We start from the raw sequence: 20,880 nt of genomic DNA, 5'->3' as shown, positions 1-20,880 counted from the left end.
ATTTCCTATAAATCCCACTGTTACCTGTTCACAATACTGTGGATTAGCCTTCCATGCTCTGGCACACTCTAGATCTGTTGGACTGCAACTTCTATTATCTCAAGCCATCACTGTCAATGGACATAATGACTGGGGATAATTGGTGTTGTAGTCTAACAGTTTTGGAAGGCTCCAGGCTGGGGAAGACTGGTCACAAGCTGAATTGCAAGCTAAGTGTAAATCAGATTACTGTGATCCGGCATATCTTCTGGATTCAGTAAGGTTCTATCCCTATATAAGCATTAAAAAGGATGCTAAGTTATAGAGCTAGGCAATACCTCAGACCAAGACCCTAAAGAGCAGACAGGCTAAACAGACTGTTCCCTTATTAGATGTAACAGTGCTTTCTATATCCCAATGGAATATTTTATGCGCTTCCATTATTCAACAAGTAACAATCAAAAGTGGAAGATGGGAGTGCAAAAAAATCTCGTTTTTCTTCCACAGAAAAAACAGAAACACAAACTTTTTGTCCCTGCTTCACTTCATAGCAATTTGTGGGATCCGAACGTAATAGCATAAAAAGAGCCATACTGGATTGGACCAAAAGCTGGTCTGGTCCAATATTCTGTTCCCAACCAGACACACCTGTTGAAAGCTCACCAGCAGGACATGAGGAAAACAGCACCCTCCTGCTGTTGTACCACAACAACTGGTATAACAGAGGCATATGGCTTGATTAATCAGTTAACTGAAGAGCAAAAGGCAGTAGGTTTATAAGCAATTGTTCTGGCTGAAAAGTTTTCAAGGAAGGAAGTTCAAGAAGGGAGGGGAAGCCTGGAGGAAATCCTCAGTTTAGAATGCTGATGTCCACAGGAAAAGGAGTGCCAACATGTTAATATCCGCAAAGGTGAAAAATGTGCTTCCCTTGGCAAATGCACACACACACAAACATGTGTGTGTGTGTGTGTGTCTGTTCAGTTCCTTTTTTGATTAATCTGTTTACATTAGCAAAATATTCCAGTTGAGAGCAAAGGTTTTAAGCCCTGAGATAAGCACCACACTGCAAAAAAAGAAGAAAAAAGCTCAATATGCCTGATTAATGTAACAAGAACTCCCTTCATAAGCTGTTGCAGATGCAGCAAATACAAAAATCAAGCCACTGCATCAATCCATGCTATAATTTTATTACAATTTTGATTAACGGTTCACATTTCTTAAGGTGAAATCAATTCACATTTCAAACAAAGCACAAAGGGCTCAGGAAGACTTGGTCCCAACAGATGTATGAGTTCAGGAGAATTTGCATGCAGCAGTTTCTAACAGAAAGAGGAAAGGCATCATTTGCCATTGAAAAGAGCTGGGGGGTGGGGGTGCTTGACAATGCCGTTTTGCCGCTCATTTCTTCAAAACCCCACAGCATCGCAACTGCGGGGTGGGAACAGCAAAACTGCCACAGCAGGAGGGAGTGCAGGCTTTCCAGCCAAAAAAGCCGCAGCGCCAGCAGCCATTCAGCTCAGTGAGGCCGCCCTCTACCTGTCCTTCCTGCACTTCATGCAACCTACCCTGGGCCTCAATCCACCCCTGGAATGCCCCCAGCCTTAGAGTGACCATATGAAAGGGAGGACAGGGCTCCTGTATCTTTAACAGTAATGTAGAAAAGGGAATTTCAGCAGGTGTCAATTGAAGAAGGTGAAATTCCCTCTTCATTACAACAGTTAAAGCTACACTAGCTATAGTAGAATGGCCAGATACAAAAGAGGGCAGGGCTTCTGCAGCCCTGTCCTCCTTTTCATATGGTCACCCTACCCAGCCTCAATTCAAGGCAAGGTCACTAGTAAATCAGCGATTTTTTAAAAGTGCAGTTTCAGGGGGAAAGCCTGTGGTGGCTGTGAGTTGGCAGCTGAGTCATATAAAAACCACAGCGCCAACTCGCAGCCATCACGGGCTAAACAGGGTGCATAGACTAGAGGAACAAACAAGGAACAGTTCATAATATCTGGCAGGAACAGCATTAGGCTCTGGCAATATGGCCCCCTCCAACTTTGCTCAGAGATTTGAGCATTTTCCTTTGTTGTGGTTAGATACAAAGAGAGCATTGGTTTCAGAACTATCTAGCTGGTAAAGGAATAAAAAAAAAAGGAACAGGAAGAGTTAGATTGCAATGCCACTAAGGTAGTGGCAAAATGTTGTTTTTAAAAGCCAGGGATAAAAAGCAAAATTAATTGCACTGGCCATAAGAAAAAAATCCAAAATTAGTACTAGAACAATACGTTTATGAGGCCAATAGTGTGAAAACTTGTGAGTTCTCCGGAACCCTTCATCAGGCCAGTTGGTAAACAAAGCAGGGGGGACATCAACTGGCTGATGCTGAAGCCATGTTGTCTGCCTTTAGTCACGGTCTTATGATGGAATGTGGGAGGAGATAGCAGGCATTCAAAATTCAGCTTTATAATAGGCTCTGAAAAGATTAACATGTTAGTTTATCAACCACCTGTCTTTGTTAATTAACAGACTGCATTTAAATAAATTGGTTTATTCAGTTTTTATATTGTCATTGCTATTGTGAGACACTGGAGCATGCACAGAGTAACAATAAAAAAAAAAAGGCTATCACTCACTGTTTGAATGAAAGGCCATCTTTAATATTTCCTTTGCTACCTTAATACAGTAACAGACCAACAACAAAATAGCCTTAATAACAGTCAAGTGTGCTTTTATATCTCATCCCCATCAATAACAACTTTCCCTCACCATTTATAATAACCTTTCTCAAGTGGAAGTCCTGAATTATAGTTCAGTATACAAAACCACTGAGCAGGAAGCCACTAGTTATATGCATTGTCTGGCTTTCACCGCTTTCACTCTTCGCACATAACAGAAGAATGAATTTCATTAAAACAGTGGTCAAGCTTTTTTCACAAAAGAAATGTGCTTGACCTTCACTGCTATATGAAATAAGTTTTTTTGACCACTATATTGCTTTCTTCAAAATCTATTCATCGATTTATTTCAAAGGCAGGCACGAATGCAGCCCCATAAACCTTTCCTGGCAACCACCAAGTTACCTTACCCCTCCCCCACTTTTTTAAAAATTATCTTAACATTATCTTAACAGCATCTGGGATTGCTATGAAATAGGTTTCTGTTGGTGTTGAAAACTGTGGGTTCAAAGAAGTTGTTTAGTGTGTTGGGACTCCGATCTCACCACTGCCTTGTACTCAGTCTTTTGTACTTGTCTTTTGTCACACCTCTCTTGGCAGCCATTTTGTGGTGATGCTCTGATTTACCTATAAAACTATTAAAAAATATCAAGAAGTGTCACTTTCTTTTATCAGTTATTGTATCCCTTACATATTTTGTTTCATCTTGTCCCAAATCTTCCTTTCTGTATTAGTTTATGACTTTTAGGAAACAAGGCCTCTTCAAACTTATACTGTTGTTTTATACTTTGAATGTTTTTAATTTTTGTGAACCGCCCAGAGAGCTCCGGCTATTGGGTGGTATAGAAATGTAATAAATAAATAAATAAATAAATAAAACATGAAGAATTTCCTATACAGTAAACTCTTCTGTGTAAGAAAAAGCATATAAATTGCACATAGATATACAATAATATCAATCAACTGAAGTTTGTTATAAAGTCAAAGACCCTTTCAATTATACAGTAATAGTATACCATCTATAGAACTGTTCATACACACATTAGGAAGTTGCAACTGATCACGGTTTCCCAGAACATCTAACATATAATAAAAACAATGCATATGTCATCTGTACGCCGCCCTGAGATCTTTATGATACAGGGCAGGATACAAATGTTTTAAATAAATAAATAAAGTCATCACTCCATATAATTATCTTAATATAATTATTTCCTACACAGGGTTGTGTTCTTTAGATGAAACTGGGCTCATTCAAAGTGTGCTCCAAAACTGATTCTAAAGTCAAGAAGAAGCAATTTCACATTCATTAGACTGTATTCTCAGTTTTTCTCCAGTTTCCAGAGCTAGTCTATAATGCAGGCTGTCTGCCTCAGGTGCCAAATCCACTCTGTTGATTTCCTTCAACATTCCTACATGGGTGGGCTGGATGCCTCAGAAGTAAAACGCTGCTCAAAACACAGGCACCTTTACCTTCCAATATCCAACTGTATCCAAAATCCAAGGCAGCCTGTATGATGCTTACAGACGGCTAACCACCAAAATCATTCTGTTTATGGCATGTTTACTGTAATTAAGCAAGGTACAACTACATTCATAGCTAATTATCCCCTCCTAAGAGAATACTGCAATGATGCAACCCAGAATTTCTGTAAAAGCTAACAGTCCAGCATAGGTTAACGGACTACAAAACATGCTGAGTAAATATTATTTTTAAAATGGCATTTTCCCCACCTTCTCAAATACTGTAAAGATCAACTCCTGTACACTCTCTTAGATAAGCAGGAAGTTAGGGCTGGGCCAGCCCTACCATTAGGCAGAGTGAGGAGATCACCTCTAGCAGCAGATACTGTGGGTCAGCAGCGGGAGCCTCCCAGACTTATCAACTGTGCAATAAAATGGGGAGGGGGGTTAGAAAGATTGAGAAGTAGGCTCCAGAGAAGCCTGTCTCTAGATTATGGTTCTGAATAAATCAAATAACAGTAGCTGCCTTGAAGGGTTTTACCATTAACGGTAGTCTAAAAATAGCAGAAATCCTTCTTGACTGAATAGAAGAATCAATGCAGAAAAAGCCTGATGCCCTCCAGATGTGTTGGACTACAACTCCTTTCATCCCCAGCCAGCAAAGTAATTGTTGGGGTGATAGAGGTTGCAGTTCTAAACATTGCGAGGTTACCAAGATGGAGAAGGTTGAGCTACAGAACTCCATGAAGTTATAAGAGGGAAGTTATTTTCTGCCAATACTGGAGGAGGAGAGGTCCCTTTACAAAGCAATTTAAATTGCCGTACACCTCAGGGATTCAGTCATGCTGGCTATGGATGATGGAATTTGTAGTCCAACACATCTGGAGGACACCTGGTGGGGGAATACTGCTCAAAAATGCATCTATAAGCAAAGGCACTTTAAAAAAAACCCACCTTTCATGTTATGCTGGACAATATACTATTCAAGTTGGGGAGCTTATCCACAATCGCTAGGCTTAAGAAGCCATAGTTATGTTGAGAAAGCCTAGGGACACTTTCTCAAATGAGAAAGTCCTTCCCTAACAGTCTAGTAGTTTTCCATTCCACATAAAGCCTGTGAATTCAGCCAATTACTTAGAACGTGTATCCACCCTAAACAAGCACATACCCCCTGAATGAGCAAGAAAAAAAAATACACACAGGCATGTGTAGCTGCACTGGTTATCTAGAAAACATCCAAAAGCAAGAGTAGTAAAATACCTTTCATTAGGACCAACTAAAATGCTGCAAAATAATGAGCAATTTTAGGAGTAAGGTGTTCAGTATTTGGCCAGGTTTTAGTTGACCCTAATAAATGGTATTGCAAAAATAAACGGGATGGAGTGACTTTGAACGCTATACACAGCAGCTGACTGACAAGGAAAATACAAAGGCTTGTCCTTTCAAGTACGGCTTTGGGAATAGGTATGTAGGAGTGGAATACGGATTTCATAATTGCATTACTTCATAGCTTAAGCCAGAATTGGCACTATACTGTCTGAAACCAGAGTATCACGCCATAGCATGAGAAGCCCACAGTGAAACTAAGTATTAAACAGAAAACCCTTCTGGATATAATGGGAACCATCCCATCCCTTGGTACATTGGCATTTACATAGCATGCAAGACTGGAAACATTTCCAGAGCTTTTTAGCTCTGTCTTAAACTGTGTCATTATTACATTGTGGGACATAAACCAAATTGTAAAGCATGTTCTAAACAGTAAAATAGTTTAAGAGAAAATATCTACGATACTCATATTTCCAATGCAGCAAAGATCACCAGCAATGGACATCCTAAAAATATTTTACAATGCGAAGGGCAGCTTGGGTTATTTTTTGGTTAGATAGAGCGCTAACCCCGTCATCCTTTCCAGCAAAATTTAGGAATAACTGTTAGGAATAAAAAAAAAAATGGCATATGGTTCTGGCCAAAGTAAATTCATGGAACCCTTGAAAGGGGAAGCCATCTTCAGTAGAATCAAAATGTCTCTCTGAATTGGATTTAGCTTTTATTTCACCAGCAAGAGTAAAACGCATCTGCTGGCGGAAGGAGGGGCAATATTTGTCAATTGCCCTCTCCCTCACTGTTCCAGGGGGTCCCAAACTCCTCCAAAGCACACGTTTGGGAGGACAATGGGGAGAGGGGAATCGATGAAGATGGCCTCCACGGACAGAGGGAGCCCTTCCATCAATAGGAGACATTTGCGGGATCCAACCTTATACTGAAAGGGCATGGCAATTCTCTCAGAAGAGCTTAGTTTCTGCAGTTCCACAGTAAATCTGACTATAAGCTATGCAATAAGTACTTATATATAAGAAACCAAACCATGATTTCATAGAGTAGAAGAAATTCCCGCCAAACACTGGCCAGACCTATTGAAATGCAGATCAATTTTCACAACAAGTGTGCACAGAGGGGTAGAGAGTTCATCCACGTTTCCCCCTACTTTTCAAAAAGGTGAAGAAATCAGTTACATTTGAGTAGAGCTATCCTCCTCCTAAACATACCTTAGTGTCAGAGGTATGGCAGGGACACCCATGTTTTGCAACTAATCCTCACAATCATCAATTCCTATGTTGAAACTAAGCCGAAATATACAACTGAAATCAATAGACATGCTTCCTTAATTACCCTCGCCTCTGCTTTCTTCCCCTCCCTCTGTTGCACACCTTGGGTCGCTGAGACTTGAGGCTTTGTTTATTAAGTATTGATTGTACTAAATAAAAAAAATCAATAATCAAGTCACCTAAGAGTATATAGTAGAATTCAGTATTCTTAGAATCTCAGCTCTTTTTAAACACAAAACCTAAAGAACTGTTCATCTTTCTAATTCCTTATAGTAGCGAGGTTGACTCTTAGGGCCATGGACCAAATCAACTCCACTTGGGGACCAAATCAACTCCACTTGGGGACCAAATCCGTCCCTCCAGGGTTTACAAAATAGTCACACCCCTTTCCCTGGCTACCCTCTTTCCCACAACCTCCGATGATTTGGGGTTTCCCATTTTTTGTGCAGTTTTTCCCCATTCTAAAAGGTTGAAATGCTTCTCCTAAGGATTAGTTACTAGCAGTAACAGCTTTAAGCTAAAATATGTGGTATTTTTGGTATTTTGGCCCAGCCCACCCATGGAATGCAGCCCCCAAGAACTTCTCCAAAATATATTTTGGCCCTCATGCTGAAAGAGGTTTGACACCTCTGCTTTAGGGTATGATGGTACCAAAAGTAATGCTTATGCATGTCTCAGGGTGGCTGAAACAGAATTTCCAATGGCCAGGGTGGGGAGAGTGCTAAGGCTTCATTGCTCTACGCCCTTCCATAACCAGTGGTAGCAAAATAAGATGCTTATTTCATGTAAATATGTAAATTTAATTGCTGTATAATTCACAAAGTTGTGGGATTTAATTTTTATTACCAAATAATTGGGGTTTCCATTGCACATAATTTTTATTTGTAAATGCAAAAATAGACCTTTGCGGTCAGTATATCAAGTACGACTAATATAGCAACAAAAGTGATACTACAGAGTCAGGCTTTTAACAGCCCTACTTTATTTAGTGTGTATGACTTGGTCAGCAGATTATACAGACTCTCTATATATTATAGAACCCGGTCTGCTGATACAAAAAAAAAAAGTATCAATTATAGATCAATTAAAAGATTCAAGAGAAATTCTGGAGTTTTGTTTGTCACAGTGATACTAATTTAGACTCATTCAATTTTTCATAAAAGGAAAAGCAGTCAATGCAGGCAAGACTCACAAAAGTTGCTGCTTTAAGGCAAGGTCAGGAGTTTCTCAGATGCCCAAAAGCTCCATTACAAGCAGCTATAAACACAGGTTGCAACAGGAGCAACCAGTTTTTGAGCTCTTATTTAGTGCACATGAATCACAGTACTAAACATGACCTTAGACGAATCAGAAATCACAGTTCTCTGTACACCAGCATTGAACTTTGAAATAGGCCCAAGCTATTCCTGATGTAATTAGTATTTTTAGAACACAAACTAGGAAGCAAATTGCACAAAGCAGACAAGAAAGCCTGTATGGAAAATGTTATTCACCCTCTTCTATGAACGAATTCATGCCACCACACATATTAAGCAACGGCGTCAAATGCCAGCTTGGTTTGAAATGAATTGGTATATCAGATCAGCTATTATCAAGTGCACCATTTAATGTATCAGTTTATCACATGACAAGCTTATCACTGGAGAGCCATTGCTTAAACTGGTCCTATAAGCCAAAAACACCAGTCGGTTTTATTATAACCATGCAAAACTAGCCACTGGGCCGCAAACATTCTCCACTATATATTCAATGATTATTCCATCCATATGTTTTGGCATCATGCATCACCCACATGGGCTAAACTGGGGGAGGGGGAAATCAGCTTTTTTCCTGGTGTTAATTTATTGCTTTATCTCTTTAAAAAAACATACGCACAAATAAAGAAAGTTTCATATGTATGGTTGATAGAATTGCTGTCACAGGAAAAATGCCAGACTGTATGGTAACAGATTTCGGCAAATAAAACTAGAGGCAAAGCAATTTCATATTTCCCATACCGTCTAGCCAAATGCTCCTTTTTCAGATGTTACTAACTCATCAATGCTTTGAGGACCTCTTTCAGCTGCATCTAGCCCCTGCTCTTTTCTCCAAGCCATCCTCATGAGTTGTTTCGCCATAAAAAGGGCACATGTGTTTACATAGCAACTTGACTGCAGAACCATGTCTCTACACAGTATGCCAGGAACAGGAGCCCAGTTACAAGTCCTTAAAATGCAATGATTCTGCAACAGCTGGGAATAAAATCTACAAGATCGTCAAATATGTGCAGAAAAGGGCTAGAGCATCTCCCCTATGAGGGGAGGTTACAACAGTTGGGATTGTTCAGCTTGGGGAACAGAGGAGGGTAAGGGGAGAGATGATAGAGGTGTACAAAATTATGCATCGTGTGGAGAACGTGGACAGGGAGAATATTTTCTCTCTCTACCATAGTACTAGAATCCAGGGTCATCCCATGAAGCTGATTGGTGGGAGATCCAGGACAAATAAAAGGAAGTACTTCTTCTCACAGTGCATAGTTAAATTATGGCACTCACTACCACAGGATGTAGTGATGGCCACCAATTTGGACTGCTTTAAAAGGGGGTTGGGTAAATTCCTGGAGAAGGCTATCAATAGCTACTAGTCCTGATGGCTAACTGCAACCCCCAGCATCAGAAGCAGTAAGCCTGTATACACTAGTTGCTAGGGAACATGGGTGGGAGGGTGCTGTTGCACCATGTCTTGCATGTGGTTCCCTAGTCGACAGCTGGTGAGTCACTGTGTGAACAGAGTGTTGGAGTAGATGTACCCTTGGTCTGATCCAGCATGGCTCTTCTTATGTTCTTTAATATAACTTAACCAATATATACAATTCTTACTGCAAATAAAACCGGTTATAGTAGTTGATAATAATACAGGCTTTGATGACTTCAGGTTAAACTATCTAGTGACCCTACCTATCAAAAGGAACAATTCAAGAGATGCCCACAACTTATAGCTCAGTAAAACTACTGTGTTGTTGTTGTTTTTAAATGTCCTCCAAAACAAAAAGAGAATTATGATGGGGTGGGGTAGTTCACTACTATGCTGCACAAAGCAAATGCTCCCCAGAGCTGTTCTTGGCAGAAAGTCTGTGTCACAGGCATGATTGAGCACTGAGAAATTATAACACCCCAAAGAGGAAAACATGGTTTGCAATTTAGGCCTTTCAGCTTTCTTCAACAAGGAACTGTGTGAGCATTTTATGCCTTGTACTTGGGAATATTTTTACAACAGATCGTAAATGGTGTCAGCAAGCCCCTCCAAATTAAGAACACTGCCCCTGCCCCCGAAGTACACCAATCAACACATTTACCAGGAAGCCGTTCCCATTTTATTTCAATGAAACGCTTCCTTGAAAGCATGTTTATGGTCTCTCTCTTGTCTTGAACTGTACAACTCAGCCTGGAACACATTCTAGGAACAATGGAAGCCCTTGAACATTAGATAACACAAGTGGGAAGGCATACAGTCATCTGTATTATACCAAGTTGAAAGGAGTGAGCAAAGCTAAGGTTGCCAACTTTCAGGCACAGACCCTATGTCTTAACACAGGCATGGGCAACTTGTGGCCCTCCAGGTATTTGGCCTACAAACTCTCATCAGCATTAGCCAGCATACCTAATGGTGAGGGACGATGGGAGTTGTAGGCAAAATTATCTAGAGGACAATGAGTTGCTTCCTCTTGCTCTAACAGCTGCAGATTTCCCCAGGACTGTAATACAATTATAAACAATGCTACATCTGTTAAGATTTCTGCCTGTTATGCAGCTGTTAGGAGAAGCCATGCCAGAAGATATGAGAAGATCTTATACATGGAAAGTATATGTTCTGCCTCCAGGCTTGAATGATAGACATTCATACAACCAAAGTGCTCGCACTATTCTAAACCTCAGGTTCTCAATTCTATCCTTTGGTGTAACTATGAATGCTCAAAAGGTGCAACATTTTCTATCTCAGGAGTTTATCACCCTCATGATTGTATGATGACAAGTGGTATTACACATAAGCTTGTGACACACGAGTTGACAAGGATGGTGGTGTCACTAGGTACAACAGGACCAATGATCTGCAAGTCCAAAGAGAAGTAAGCCAAGCTCAGTTCTGCAATACATCAAATGGAGAGTGGAAACTGAAGCCCTCAAACTACAGAGAAGGAACTCATAGAAGTCAACACACTGAAGGATCAAATTATGGCTACATGCGGTGGGAAGGAGAACCCACACACAATTTTCATTTCATCCCACACTTTCCCCATATATTTTTGAAGTTTCATAACTCAATCCAATACTCAGTGATTTTCACATAGCTGCTTAAGGACATTTTAAATATCCTTAAACCACTTAGAGATTTTATTATCTTAAGTATTACTTATAATGATAAAAGATGATACATGTCTGTCAGTTTGTCAGCACCATAGCTCCAAGGCAGTGAAAACTAGATACCTGAAACATAATTAATTTTAATTTAAATGTGTCCATGTGATTAGTAACATTTTCAGCCAGTAGTGTCAGACTTTCCTAAGCAGTGCATAGCTTTGCAGTCAATACAATTTGAAATCAAGGGAGATTAGTAAACCAAGGGACTGAGTTATACTCCTTCTCCCTCCCCCTGTCCTGTAGGGCAGCTCCCCCCCCCCCAGGGGAATGGAGTGGACAGACCACTCCCTCAGAGGGCTATAGGGATGCATGACGGTAGGATCAGTGCGTAGGAACGCCAGCAACACTCCTACACCAAACAAGATGGGCATGAGGTGTCCAAATCTGACACCTAATAAATTCGCTTTAAAGTTTCACTTTATCAGACTAAGGCCTATTCCAACCCATGTGAAGCTGGGTCTTCTCGCTAGTTAGTGACCAGTTAAATAAATAAATCCTACAGCTGAATCCTCTAAATAATTCTTAACTGTAACATTGCTTGTACCACTTGTGTTCCGTTCAGATGACAGGATGCATCCCCATTATTCAAGACCAACTAGATGGAACTTTCAGATAGTCTGAGGCCCAAACTACATGCTACCCCACAGAACAGTGGGGGGGAAAGATGGGTCATTTTAATCTCTTTCCTGTTTCCCTGCCCCAAATGGTTCTTCCCTCTCCCTAATGTTCATCCTTAATTGGGGAAGCTATACGGGGAAGGTGGGGGACACAATTTGGGATACTGCTTGCTATTCATCATTGCCCCCATGAGAAGCAACGTTTTCTCATCAGAATGGGCCATTAGGCATCATAACATACAAGCATTTGATTACAAAATGTGGCTTGGGCCCACATGTACTATTTTAGTCTCTCTGTACATAATAACTTAAGAAACGCTATGCTGGATCAGACAAAAGGGCTATCTCATCCCGGATTCTATAGCAGTGTTACAGGAAGCAGGCAAGCAAACCTGAAATGCAGTGGAACTTAAATTACTCACAGCTTCGGAAGCAAATATAATTAAAGCCAAATGTAAATCTAATGACAGAACAGTTTCATCAACTGCATTAGAAAGATAATAATTTAGTCATTGATAGGACATGGGGTGGGGGAAGTATTTCCTCATTGCTTTATTGCACCAATAGCAAAGTTTTCATGCACGATAGCACTATGGCCTCAAGGGTTTAGTCTACATTGTTTCTAAAATATGCACGTTGAATTATTAACTTTGTCTCCTTCAAAGCCCTGGATTCATAACTTCCTTAACAAACACTGAGCATATGTCATGGGACATCAGATACAAATAAATGTAAAACTTCCACAATAAATTAATTGGTATGTCATAATAATTATTACCACTTCAAGTGTTCAAGACTCTTCACATACAATTTCAGTAAACATAACAACCACCTTAAAGGTAAGGAGACCGAAGTTGATAGTGGCTTGCCTAAGATCGTCATGCTCCCAATTCAGCAGTGGTACTAAGGCCAGACACACATACAGATATTATTAACTGCTTTCCGATTGAAGTTAACACTGTATTATTTGGAAACAGAACCATTTCTCATCTGTGTAAGTACAAATATTTTACTGGTAAGAAAGCAGATCAGGATCTATCAGTAGATCTCTGGGTGACTTGCTATAAATCTGCAAGGGTTTCCAACTCTGTTTTTTTAGTAACAATTAAAAGTCACAATCACATACACACACACAATTAAGCTGCAACAAGAAAGCTCAAGAGGGGAACTAGGAATAGATATTTGTGAGACAGAATTGTGAGCTTAGTTTTGGTACTGAAAACAAATATCTGGTCTCAGCATGTACTCAAATGCACCCTGTTCCTTATATCTCACCATCACCACCGCACACAGACACACACACGTACATACACACACTCCACACAAAGCTATTATTTTGCAGGTGGTTCAGGCTGGTTGACCTTGAGATTCTAGTAAAAAGAAAAAGAAGTAGATCCAGCAGGCCTGTTCCTGGCCTATACGACTAGGACTGAACAGATCAGGGTCAGTGGGAGCAAGCTTGAACAACTTAAGCATATTTTGGGGGGGATATTTAGAAAGGAAATATTGCATCATGTGGTGGAGCACAGCCTATGAACTGGGAGTATAGCCTACTGAAATTACTACACAAAAGAACAGCACTACCATGCTGTTGCATACTTCCAGTGGGCTTGCACTTGACTAATTCCTTGTGGATTCTGCCCTAGATATCTTCTAATTACAGAACATAAGCACACTTGACATTTGTTATGCGTTGTACATATTCTATCTACAATATTTACATTGTAGAATATGCATGACGCCTAAACAAGAAGACTAGCACAAATATTTATAGTTTACATAAGAGCCTTTTTGGCTAAAGGGCAGGATAAAAGTGATAAAGCAAATAAATTAATTAATTAAACTGAAAACCTGTGGAACACCTAAATCCCCAAGCAGCTTAACCATAAATGTACCTCAATGTGGTTTTAAGGTTGTCCCATAAAACCTTTCCTTTTGGAATGCTGTTTAAAGCACATCCAGCGATTTCACCCTATCAGATTTCTGTTGGCAGCAACCACAATCCAGAGGGCCTGGTATTCAAGCAGCAAAAACTGCATGTACAGATCAAGTCTTTTGCATGAGCAAAATAATTTGTGCTGAAAGCTAGCACATGAAAGCAATGCCAAAAAAAAGTTCCCATAAATCCAGACAGACACCTGTAAATTGTATTTCCCAGGAAGCGGGGGGATGACTTAGTTGTAAAACAATCTACTCCATAATTTACAGACACCTTTCCTGATAGCTATTCTCTTTCTTCTTCTGGGTAAGCTAACAGGCAAAGAAATATTATAGACAATAGAATTCAGGAAAATGGAGGACCTTATAAGGATTTATTAGTGTTCACCTTTCTGTAAGAAGTTCAGTTCTACTCTAATACAGCTGGCCCGTTAAAATGTATAATCTGAGCAGTATGGTCTCTCTCCCTCCCTTGGATCGAGGCAAGAACACACTTTTAAGAACTAATTCTGAAATTTTATTAGACATGGAGAAATAGACATTCTGTCACTTTATGTTTTCAAGTTAACTAACATGAGAAGCAGGTCAGATATTAGAAACATAAGTGAAAATCCAATTTTATACTTATGTGACAATTATGAAAACTAATTATGAAAACAAATATGAAAACAATTATGAAAACAATTATGAAAACAATTATGAAAACCATTCCACTTTGAAGAATTCACCTAAAATGTTCTTCAAGAGAGAATCTTTGCCATTTTCACAATAGGTGCGTCCGCAGAATGACAGAGGGGGAAATAAGCCACGGGTTTTGGGTGGTTTCCTAATCACAGCAAGAAGCTACCTTTGCTGGTTTCCCACAACACAGCAATGCCCATTAGGGTAATTATGCAAATCCTCCCAGCACACAGAGCAGAGAAATAAGCCACTGTGGCTTATTTCCACCTCTGTGATCATGAAAACCCATTCTGCAACACCCAAAATGACAGTTGCTGATAGTATGCTATCATCACTTGATATGCTGTAATCAGCTAGCTACTGTAACCTCAAGTATACATGGATAAATTATTAAATTGGTTGCTATATGATCCTTTAGAATATGTTTTCAGCATGCAAAAGGCAATAACCTGCTAAATAAAATAGCAAGGAAAACCTATAGTTATAAAGATTGTATTAAACTATGAGCCACAAAGGAAATGGAATCCAATATCAATTACAGATAACTATTGTAACTTAAAGGTTTTGAGGTTTTACTTGCCAATGAAGCAGCGTTACCGAATTAATGCAGAAAAATGCAATCTCTTAACCCAATCTTTACTGAATTACACACTTGGATTCTATGTATCAGACAGGGGTCCGAACTGTTGCTTCTGACTTTGCACCCATATATTCTTTCATTCATTTCAGATGTGGCAATTACTATCTCTTTAGGACTTAATGAGTTTCTCCCTTTCTTTGGTTTTTCTTAATCTGTTCCATATATCTTTCAGCAGTACCAAGCAGCTCTCCCTTCTTTTTCCCTCCAACCTTTTCATTCCTTCAGTCCCACTAGACATTGAACATAACCTTTCAATCAGGCTCTGAACCTACCACTAGTCACACAAGGTTTCTACCCTAACAATAGCAACTATACATTTTGAATCTCCTATTTTCTCTTCAAGTTCAATTTTATAAAACTGTTTATCTTTAAATATCATCTCCACCTTAACCTAATAACAAAAGTATATCTTAAAATACACTTTTAAATATTTCTATATGTCTATAATAATTCATTTCCCTAGTGCCTGTTTGCTTTCTCTTCCCCTCCTTATTGTTTTATTATGGTTTTATTAGAATGTAAGCCTATGCGGCAGGGTCTTGCTATTTACTGTTTTACTCTGTACAGCACCATGTACATTGATGGCGCTATATAAATAAATAATAATAATAAATAATAATAAATATATCCAATCCTCATTATCTATACATCTGTGCTATCTAAAGCCATCTCGCTTTTTGTTACATAATGCCATTTGACTACAGTACCAATCCAAAAATTGGCTAAATTTTTTTTTAGTGACTGCACAAAAGATTCCACTTTCCTTTGTGTCTAGTAATATTGTTCCTTGATGTCCTTTGAATGGCCATATTTGAACAAAAGAACTCAGAAAGGAGGCTGCTATGTGAAACATCTGAATTACAATTCATTGAATCATAGAATAGTAGAGTTGGAAGGGGCCTATAAGGCCAGCGAGTCCAACCCCATGCTCAATGCAGGAATCAATGCATCATTAAGAAGTTCAATTTAATCAACAGTGGCTTAAATCAGAATAAAAGTTTTTTATCCCACTACATGCATTAATTAATTTTCCAATGCCAAGAAATCTGTGTCATCACCAACAACGGTTTTTGTGAAGCAACACTGTTAATAACATAATTATTGCCAGTACTTCCTACATTTCCTTTTCTTCTGACCTCACTGTTTACAGTTTCTGCACACACACAGCATATATACATATAACACACATACACCTGTAACCAAGGACAATACTTCATAGACCTGAAAAGTAGGCTGCAGTCCGCAAAAGCTTATGCCAAAATAAATTGGTTCATCTTTAAGACGCCACAACACTGTTTTTTATTGCAACGAACTAATACAGCTATCTCTCTAGAACAGCTTTTCCCAACTTGGTGCCTCCAACTGTGTTGGACCATGATGGCTGGGCATTGTAGTCCAACACATGTGGAGAGCACCAGGTTGGGGGAACAACTCATCGACAATGGCTCAATTCATACATCACACAAAACCATAGTCAGCACATCCACTTCAGACCATGATTTCCAATTTCCTAGCTGATCACAAACCACGGTCCCACAATTCACACACCATGCCAAACAATTGTTCAATGCCCTTAAATCTGGTTTGGTGCCTGGATTGAGCCAACGTAAGGGTTCTATACTCTATAATCCAAATTACTATCCAATATGTTAAACACTAAACAGAATCGAACTCTCCCTTCTCCAGTTAAATGCCCATTATTCATTATTCCACTATAGACAAGTAGCATTTCCTCATGTACTTCTATTAAAATAGCCTACTCACTACATGTGGCTCACTACATGTGGCTTTTAGACAGTTATTAGACACAGTAATTAGCAGATATTAAGCCACTTCTAGGAAACTTTTTCCCTCAGAAGAAATGTATACTATTATTAAGTATTTATATAACATTTGAGTATTCAGTGTGCCTCACAAACATGATCTTGTTATAATCCTTACAACAACCTGTATAAATATTCCCATATTGCAGATGGGAGTCTGATGGTGACTAGCCTAAGGTCACGTACCGAGTTCATGACAGAGATGCAATTCAAACCAAGAACTTCTCAATTCATAGCCCAGTCTTAGGCACTAGCTCTCTTATTCTTTAAGAATGTTTAAGAAACTGCATCGATTTTGTAAGCACGATCCACAAACAGGATATTAGTTTCACATCAGCTCCATCGCATGCATTTTTCACTCATTCTATGAATTTGGTCTGTTGTCTCTTAATTCTCTACTTATTAGAATCAAAAGGTATTACAAACAGATACGGGGTGAGCAACACGCAGTCTGTGAGCCACATGCATGCAACCCCCACCCTGAGTTGCTACCGCTGTCAAGAACTTTGGGGGCACAGGAGCAACAAAATAAATTGGTGGAAAACTGCTACAGATGTTTATGAAGGACCAATTTAACTTGTTTTCAAAGCTAAATTAGTCCTTTTTAAGCTGCCCCAAGCACTGATTTTTTTGCTACTATGCCACCAAATTCAGCAGCGCAGTGACAACAAAACTGCGGCCCACCAGTGGAGGGGTGCACTGGGGTCAAAAGCGCTCCTCAGACACCTCCCCCAAAGTTGCCCACCTGTCATAGCAGCTTTCTAATTTTTTTCAACTGAAGCACAAACATTTACATGGCAAGAAGTTATCTTGCATTGTTGCAATTTTTCAACTATTTTAATCAACTACTTCAGCACTGGTCCAATTGTCAATCGTTTTTGACTATTGGCATCATATGTCATTTCTAGTGATTAAATAGTGAGCATGCAGCAGAATGCACTTAAGCAGTGTAAATCTCCGTCAAATCCTTAAACTGACAGATAGTTCTAACAGAGGATGCTGGATCACCATCAACAGGCTATTATTTACTATAAACATTTAGCTACAAAGAAATGAACCCTTCCGTCCAACTTTACATCTGTCTAACTAAAGAATGCCATCTTGAAGTCAGATGCTTTGCCATAACAAAACTTTCCAAGGCCACACAAGTCATAGTTGCCTATTATCAAGAAGTGGGGGCAGACAAATCTGATCCTACATTCACAAATCACACCCACACACTTTTTTTTCCAGTTAGCTCTCATATTGATGTTAGGGTCAGTCATATGGCCAAAAAGAGAAAGGAAAAATGATCTGCAGAAAATAAATTCTAGAACAGAGTTTCCATGTCCTGTGACCAAAATGGAAGACCTATTTCTTGACTGGCTGAAGAGATGTCAAACACCAGCTACAGAGTCAGTTATAAAGGGCACCTACTGTAAGACTGCAATCTTGAACATCAGTATACAACCTCTATTCTTAAAACATAAGCCTGTCCAGGCAAGAGAAAAATGAGATCACCAGCTTTCCATTTGGCCTCAGCTTCACAACACTAAACCGCTCCAACATTTTCCCAACTAAGATAGGAACGCCAAGGTAGGATTCTCAACTCTCTCTATGCCAGTCATTCAAGACAGTTTTAACATTAGCCAATTGCAGATGACCCTGATTTTGACGAAAGAATCACAGTGACCAAGTTTCTCCAGGTGAGACAGGGGGGAGGGGATGAAGGTCTTCAAGCTCTTTCCACTAGGTGAGCAGATGGACGGATGGATAGGTGGGTGAAGAGAAAAAAGAAGCAATAGTAAAATGTGATGGACAGCACAGAAGACAACAGAAAAAGATGACGATGAACACTGTTTTCAACCTACCCTTTTCAAGCCTTCGTGATAGGAGGTAATAAAAGCCGAAGATTAGCTTATCAACATGCAATGGAAGCTAAGCTGCCCCAGATACACGAATCACAGATGTCCTCACGCACACACATATTCCAGATTTATACAAAACACGTATGTGTAATGGAATGCACACAAACACCCATAATACGCGTACGCACACACACTTTATATGAAGTGTGCATTTTTAAATGTGTACGCATATGTGTACACGCACCACACGCGTTTACCGCACTCCTTTGTGGCAGCTTTTGGGCGAAAGTTTATACAGCAGCAGCAGCTGGCAAAAGCAACCTCAGCACCGCAAGAAAAAAAACAAAACCCACGAGCAAATTAGGAGGAAAGAGAAGCGCGCAGCGAAGGAGCATCCCCAGGCACCAAGCCTCCCTTTTCCCCGCCCGCAGCCGCCTGCCTTCCTTCCCACCCGCAGCCCCCACAAACCCCCCGACGGGTGGGTGCCCGAGACGTACCGACTATCACGCATATCACATCCAGCGCCACATAAGGGAGCCGCGTCTTGTCAAACATCGTGGCGCCTTGCCCGGCTCCTGAAGAGGGGGCTCCGTGTGGACCACGCAGCGGGGCAAGTGAGGGCGGAGCGGGAGCGGGAGAAGACGGCTGGGAGCCCCGGGTTCAGCCGCATCCAGCCACGGGGGCCGGCTGAGGAAAGGAGGTGGAGGGAGGGGGCGAGAGAGAAAGAATGGGACGCGCTCGCTGCCCAATGGCGCCGCCTGACACTCTGAGGCGCCGCCACTAATGCGGCTCGCGCGGAGGATGGGCTGCAGCTTTAAGGAGGAGGAGGGGGAAAGCAAAAGAGGGCAGCTGCATCCCAGAGGCTCCGCCCACTCCGATTCGCCTGTGCGCGCGCCCGCGCGCTCATCAAGCCAGGCTCCGGCGGCTTCGCCAAATCATTCTTTCCCCCGCAGGCCCCACCACGCCAGTCACACAATTGGCCACGCCCACTCCCTCCCTCCCGCTTTTCTCCAACCCGATCTCCCCCCTCGGTGCCTCAACGTTCCAAGCGCGTCACATTGGCCACGCCTCTCGCTGGGAGACTCACAATCAGCCTTCATTCATTCATTCCCTCCCTCCCTCTTTCTCTCACACGCACGAGTGTGCTGGGTGGGTCGCGCGCGCTGCGCTGTTTTTCCGGAGACGGTCACGTGCTGCTGGGTATTTCACACAGCCGACACACAACGCCCGCCCAGCGCTTCCCTCAACCTAGTTTGTTACGTTTGATCCGGTTAAGGCTCATAGACTTCTCAGGAAAAAAGCTTTTCTTAAATGGTGGGGGTGGTATTAGCAATAGCAGGTCTTTCATATATATATGTATGTATGTGTGTGTGTATATATATCTATATTATATTATATATATATATATATATATATATATATATATATTATATTATATATATAGATATAGATTGATATAGATATATAAGATAGATATATAGATATATAGATGATAGATTTAATAAATCTGTTTAAAATGTTTATTTTATATCCTAGCTTTCTGCCCCCCCCCCAATGGTGTGCAAGGTGGCCAACATTAAAATCCAAATTATAAACATAATCTTGATATACTGTGTCCGGAAGAGTTGTTAATTTTTGGTGGGGAAAGGAACCTCTCGTGCAAGCACTTGAGTCATTGCTGACTCCTAGAGGGACGCCTGCTTTCGCTGACATTTTCTTTGCAGACTTTGTAGCGGGGTGATTTGCCATTGCCTTCACCAGTCGCAGTTACCTTTCCCCCAGCTAGCTGGGTACTCATTTTACCGACCTTGGAAGGTTGGAAGGCTGAGTTGACCTGAGCCGGCTGCCTGAGAACCAGCTTCTGCTGGGATCGAACTCAGGCTGTGGGGAGTGTTTCGGCTACAGTAACTGCCGCTTACCACTCTGCGCCACGCTAGTGGGGGGCCCTCCCCAAAATACAGCGGAGTCGTGTGGTACCTCGAAAACTAAAAATGTAATCCTATTTCCAGTAGCTGCTTTCCATTATTGCAGCAAAAATAACCAGGGGGCTCTCTATACGCTCCAAAAGCGCTGCGATGGTGTGTGTGTGGTGGCGCTGTGTCAGTTATACGACGCAGCAGCCAACTCAAAGCTACCACAGGGCTTTCCTGCGGCGCTCTGTATTTAAAAAGACGAGGACTTACCCTGACTTTTTAGGCTCTTCTGCCATCTAACCTCGCTTC

The 20,880-nt window shown here is 40.8% G+C and overlaps 1 protein-coding gene across 2 annotated transcripts in view; it reads right to left on the bottom strand.

The window, feature by feature from the left end:
* Window positions 1–19,472, bottom strand: part of PLPP1 (phospholipid phosphatase 1) — a 100,491-nt gene extending 81,019 nt beyond the window's left edge. The window contains exon 1 of one of the 2 annotated variants that reach the window (XM_063128069.1): window positions 19,156–19,472. In XM_063128069.1, the coding sequence (XP_062984139.1) occupies window positions 19,156–19,213 (58 nt within the window). In that variant the 5' untranslated portion in view covers window positions 19,214–19,472. The remainder of the gene's footprint in view (window positions 1–19,155) is intronic. The other variant, XM_063128070.1, reaches the window with a different exon arrangement.
* Between the last annotated feature and the right edge of the window lie 1,408 nt (window positions 19,473–20,880).

This window comes from Elgaria multicarinata, chromosome 6 (assembly GCF_023053635.1).
Source record: "Elgaria multicarinata webbii isolate HBS135686 ecotype San Diego chromosome 6, rElgMul1.1.pri, whole genome shotgun sequence".
Lineage (NCBI taxonomy): Eukaryota > Metazoa > Chordata > Lepidosauria > Squamata > Anguidae > Elgaria > Elgaria multicarinata.
This window is presented reverse-complemented; position numbering and strand designations above follow the sequence as displayed.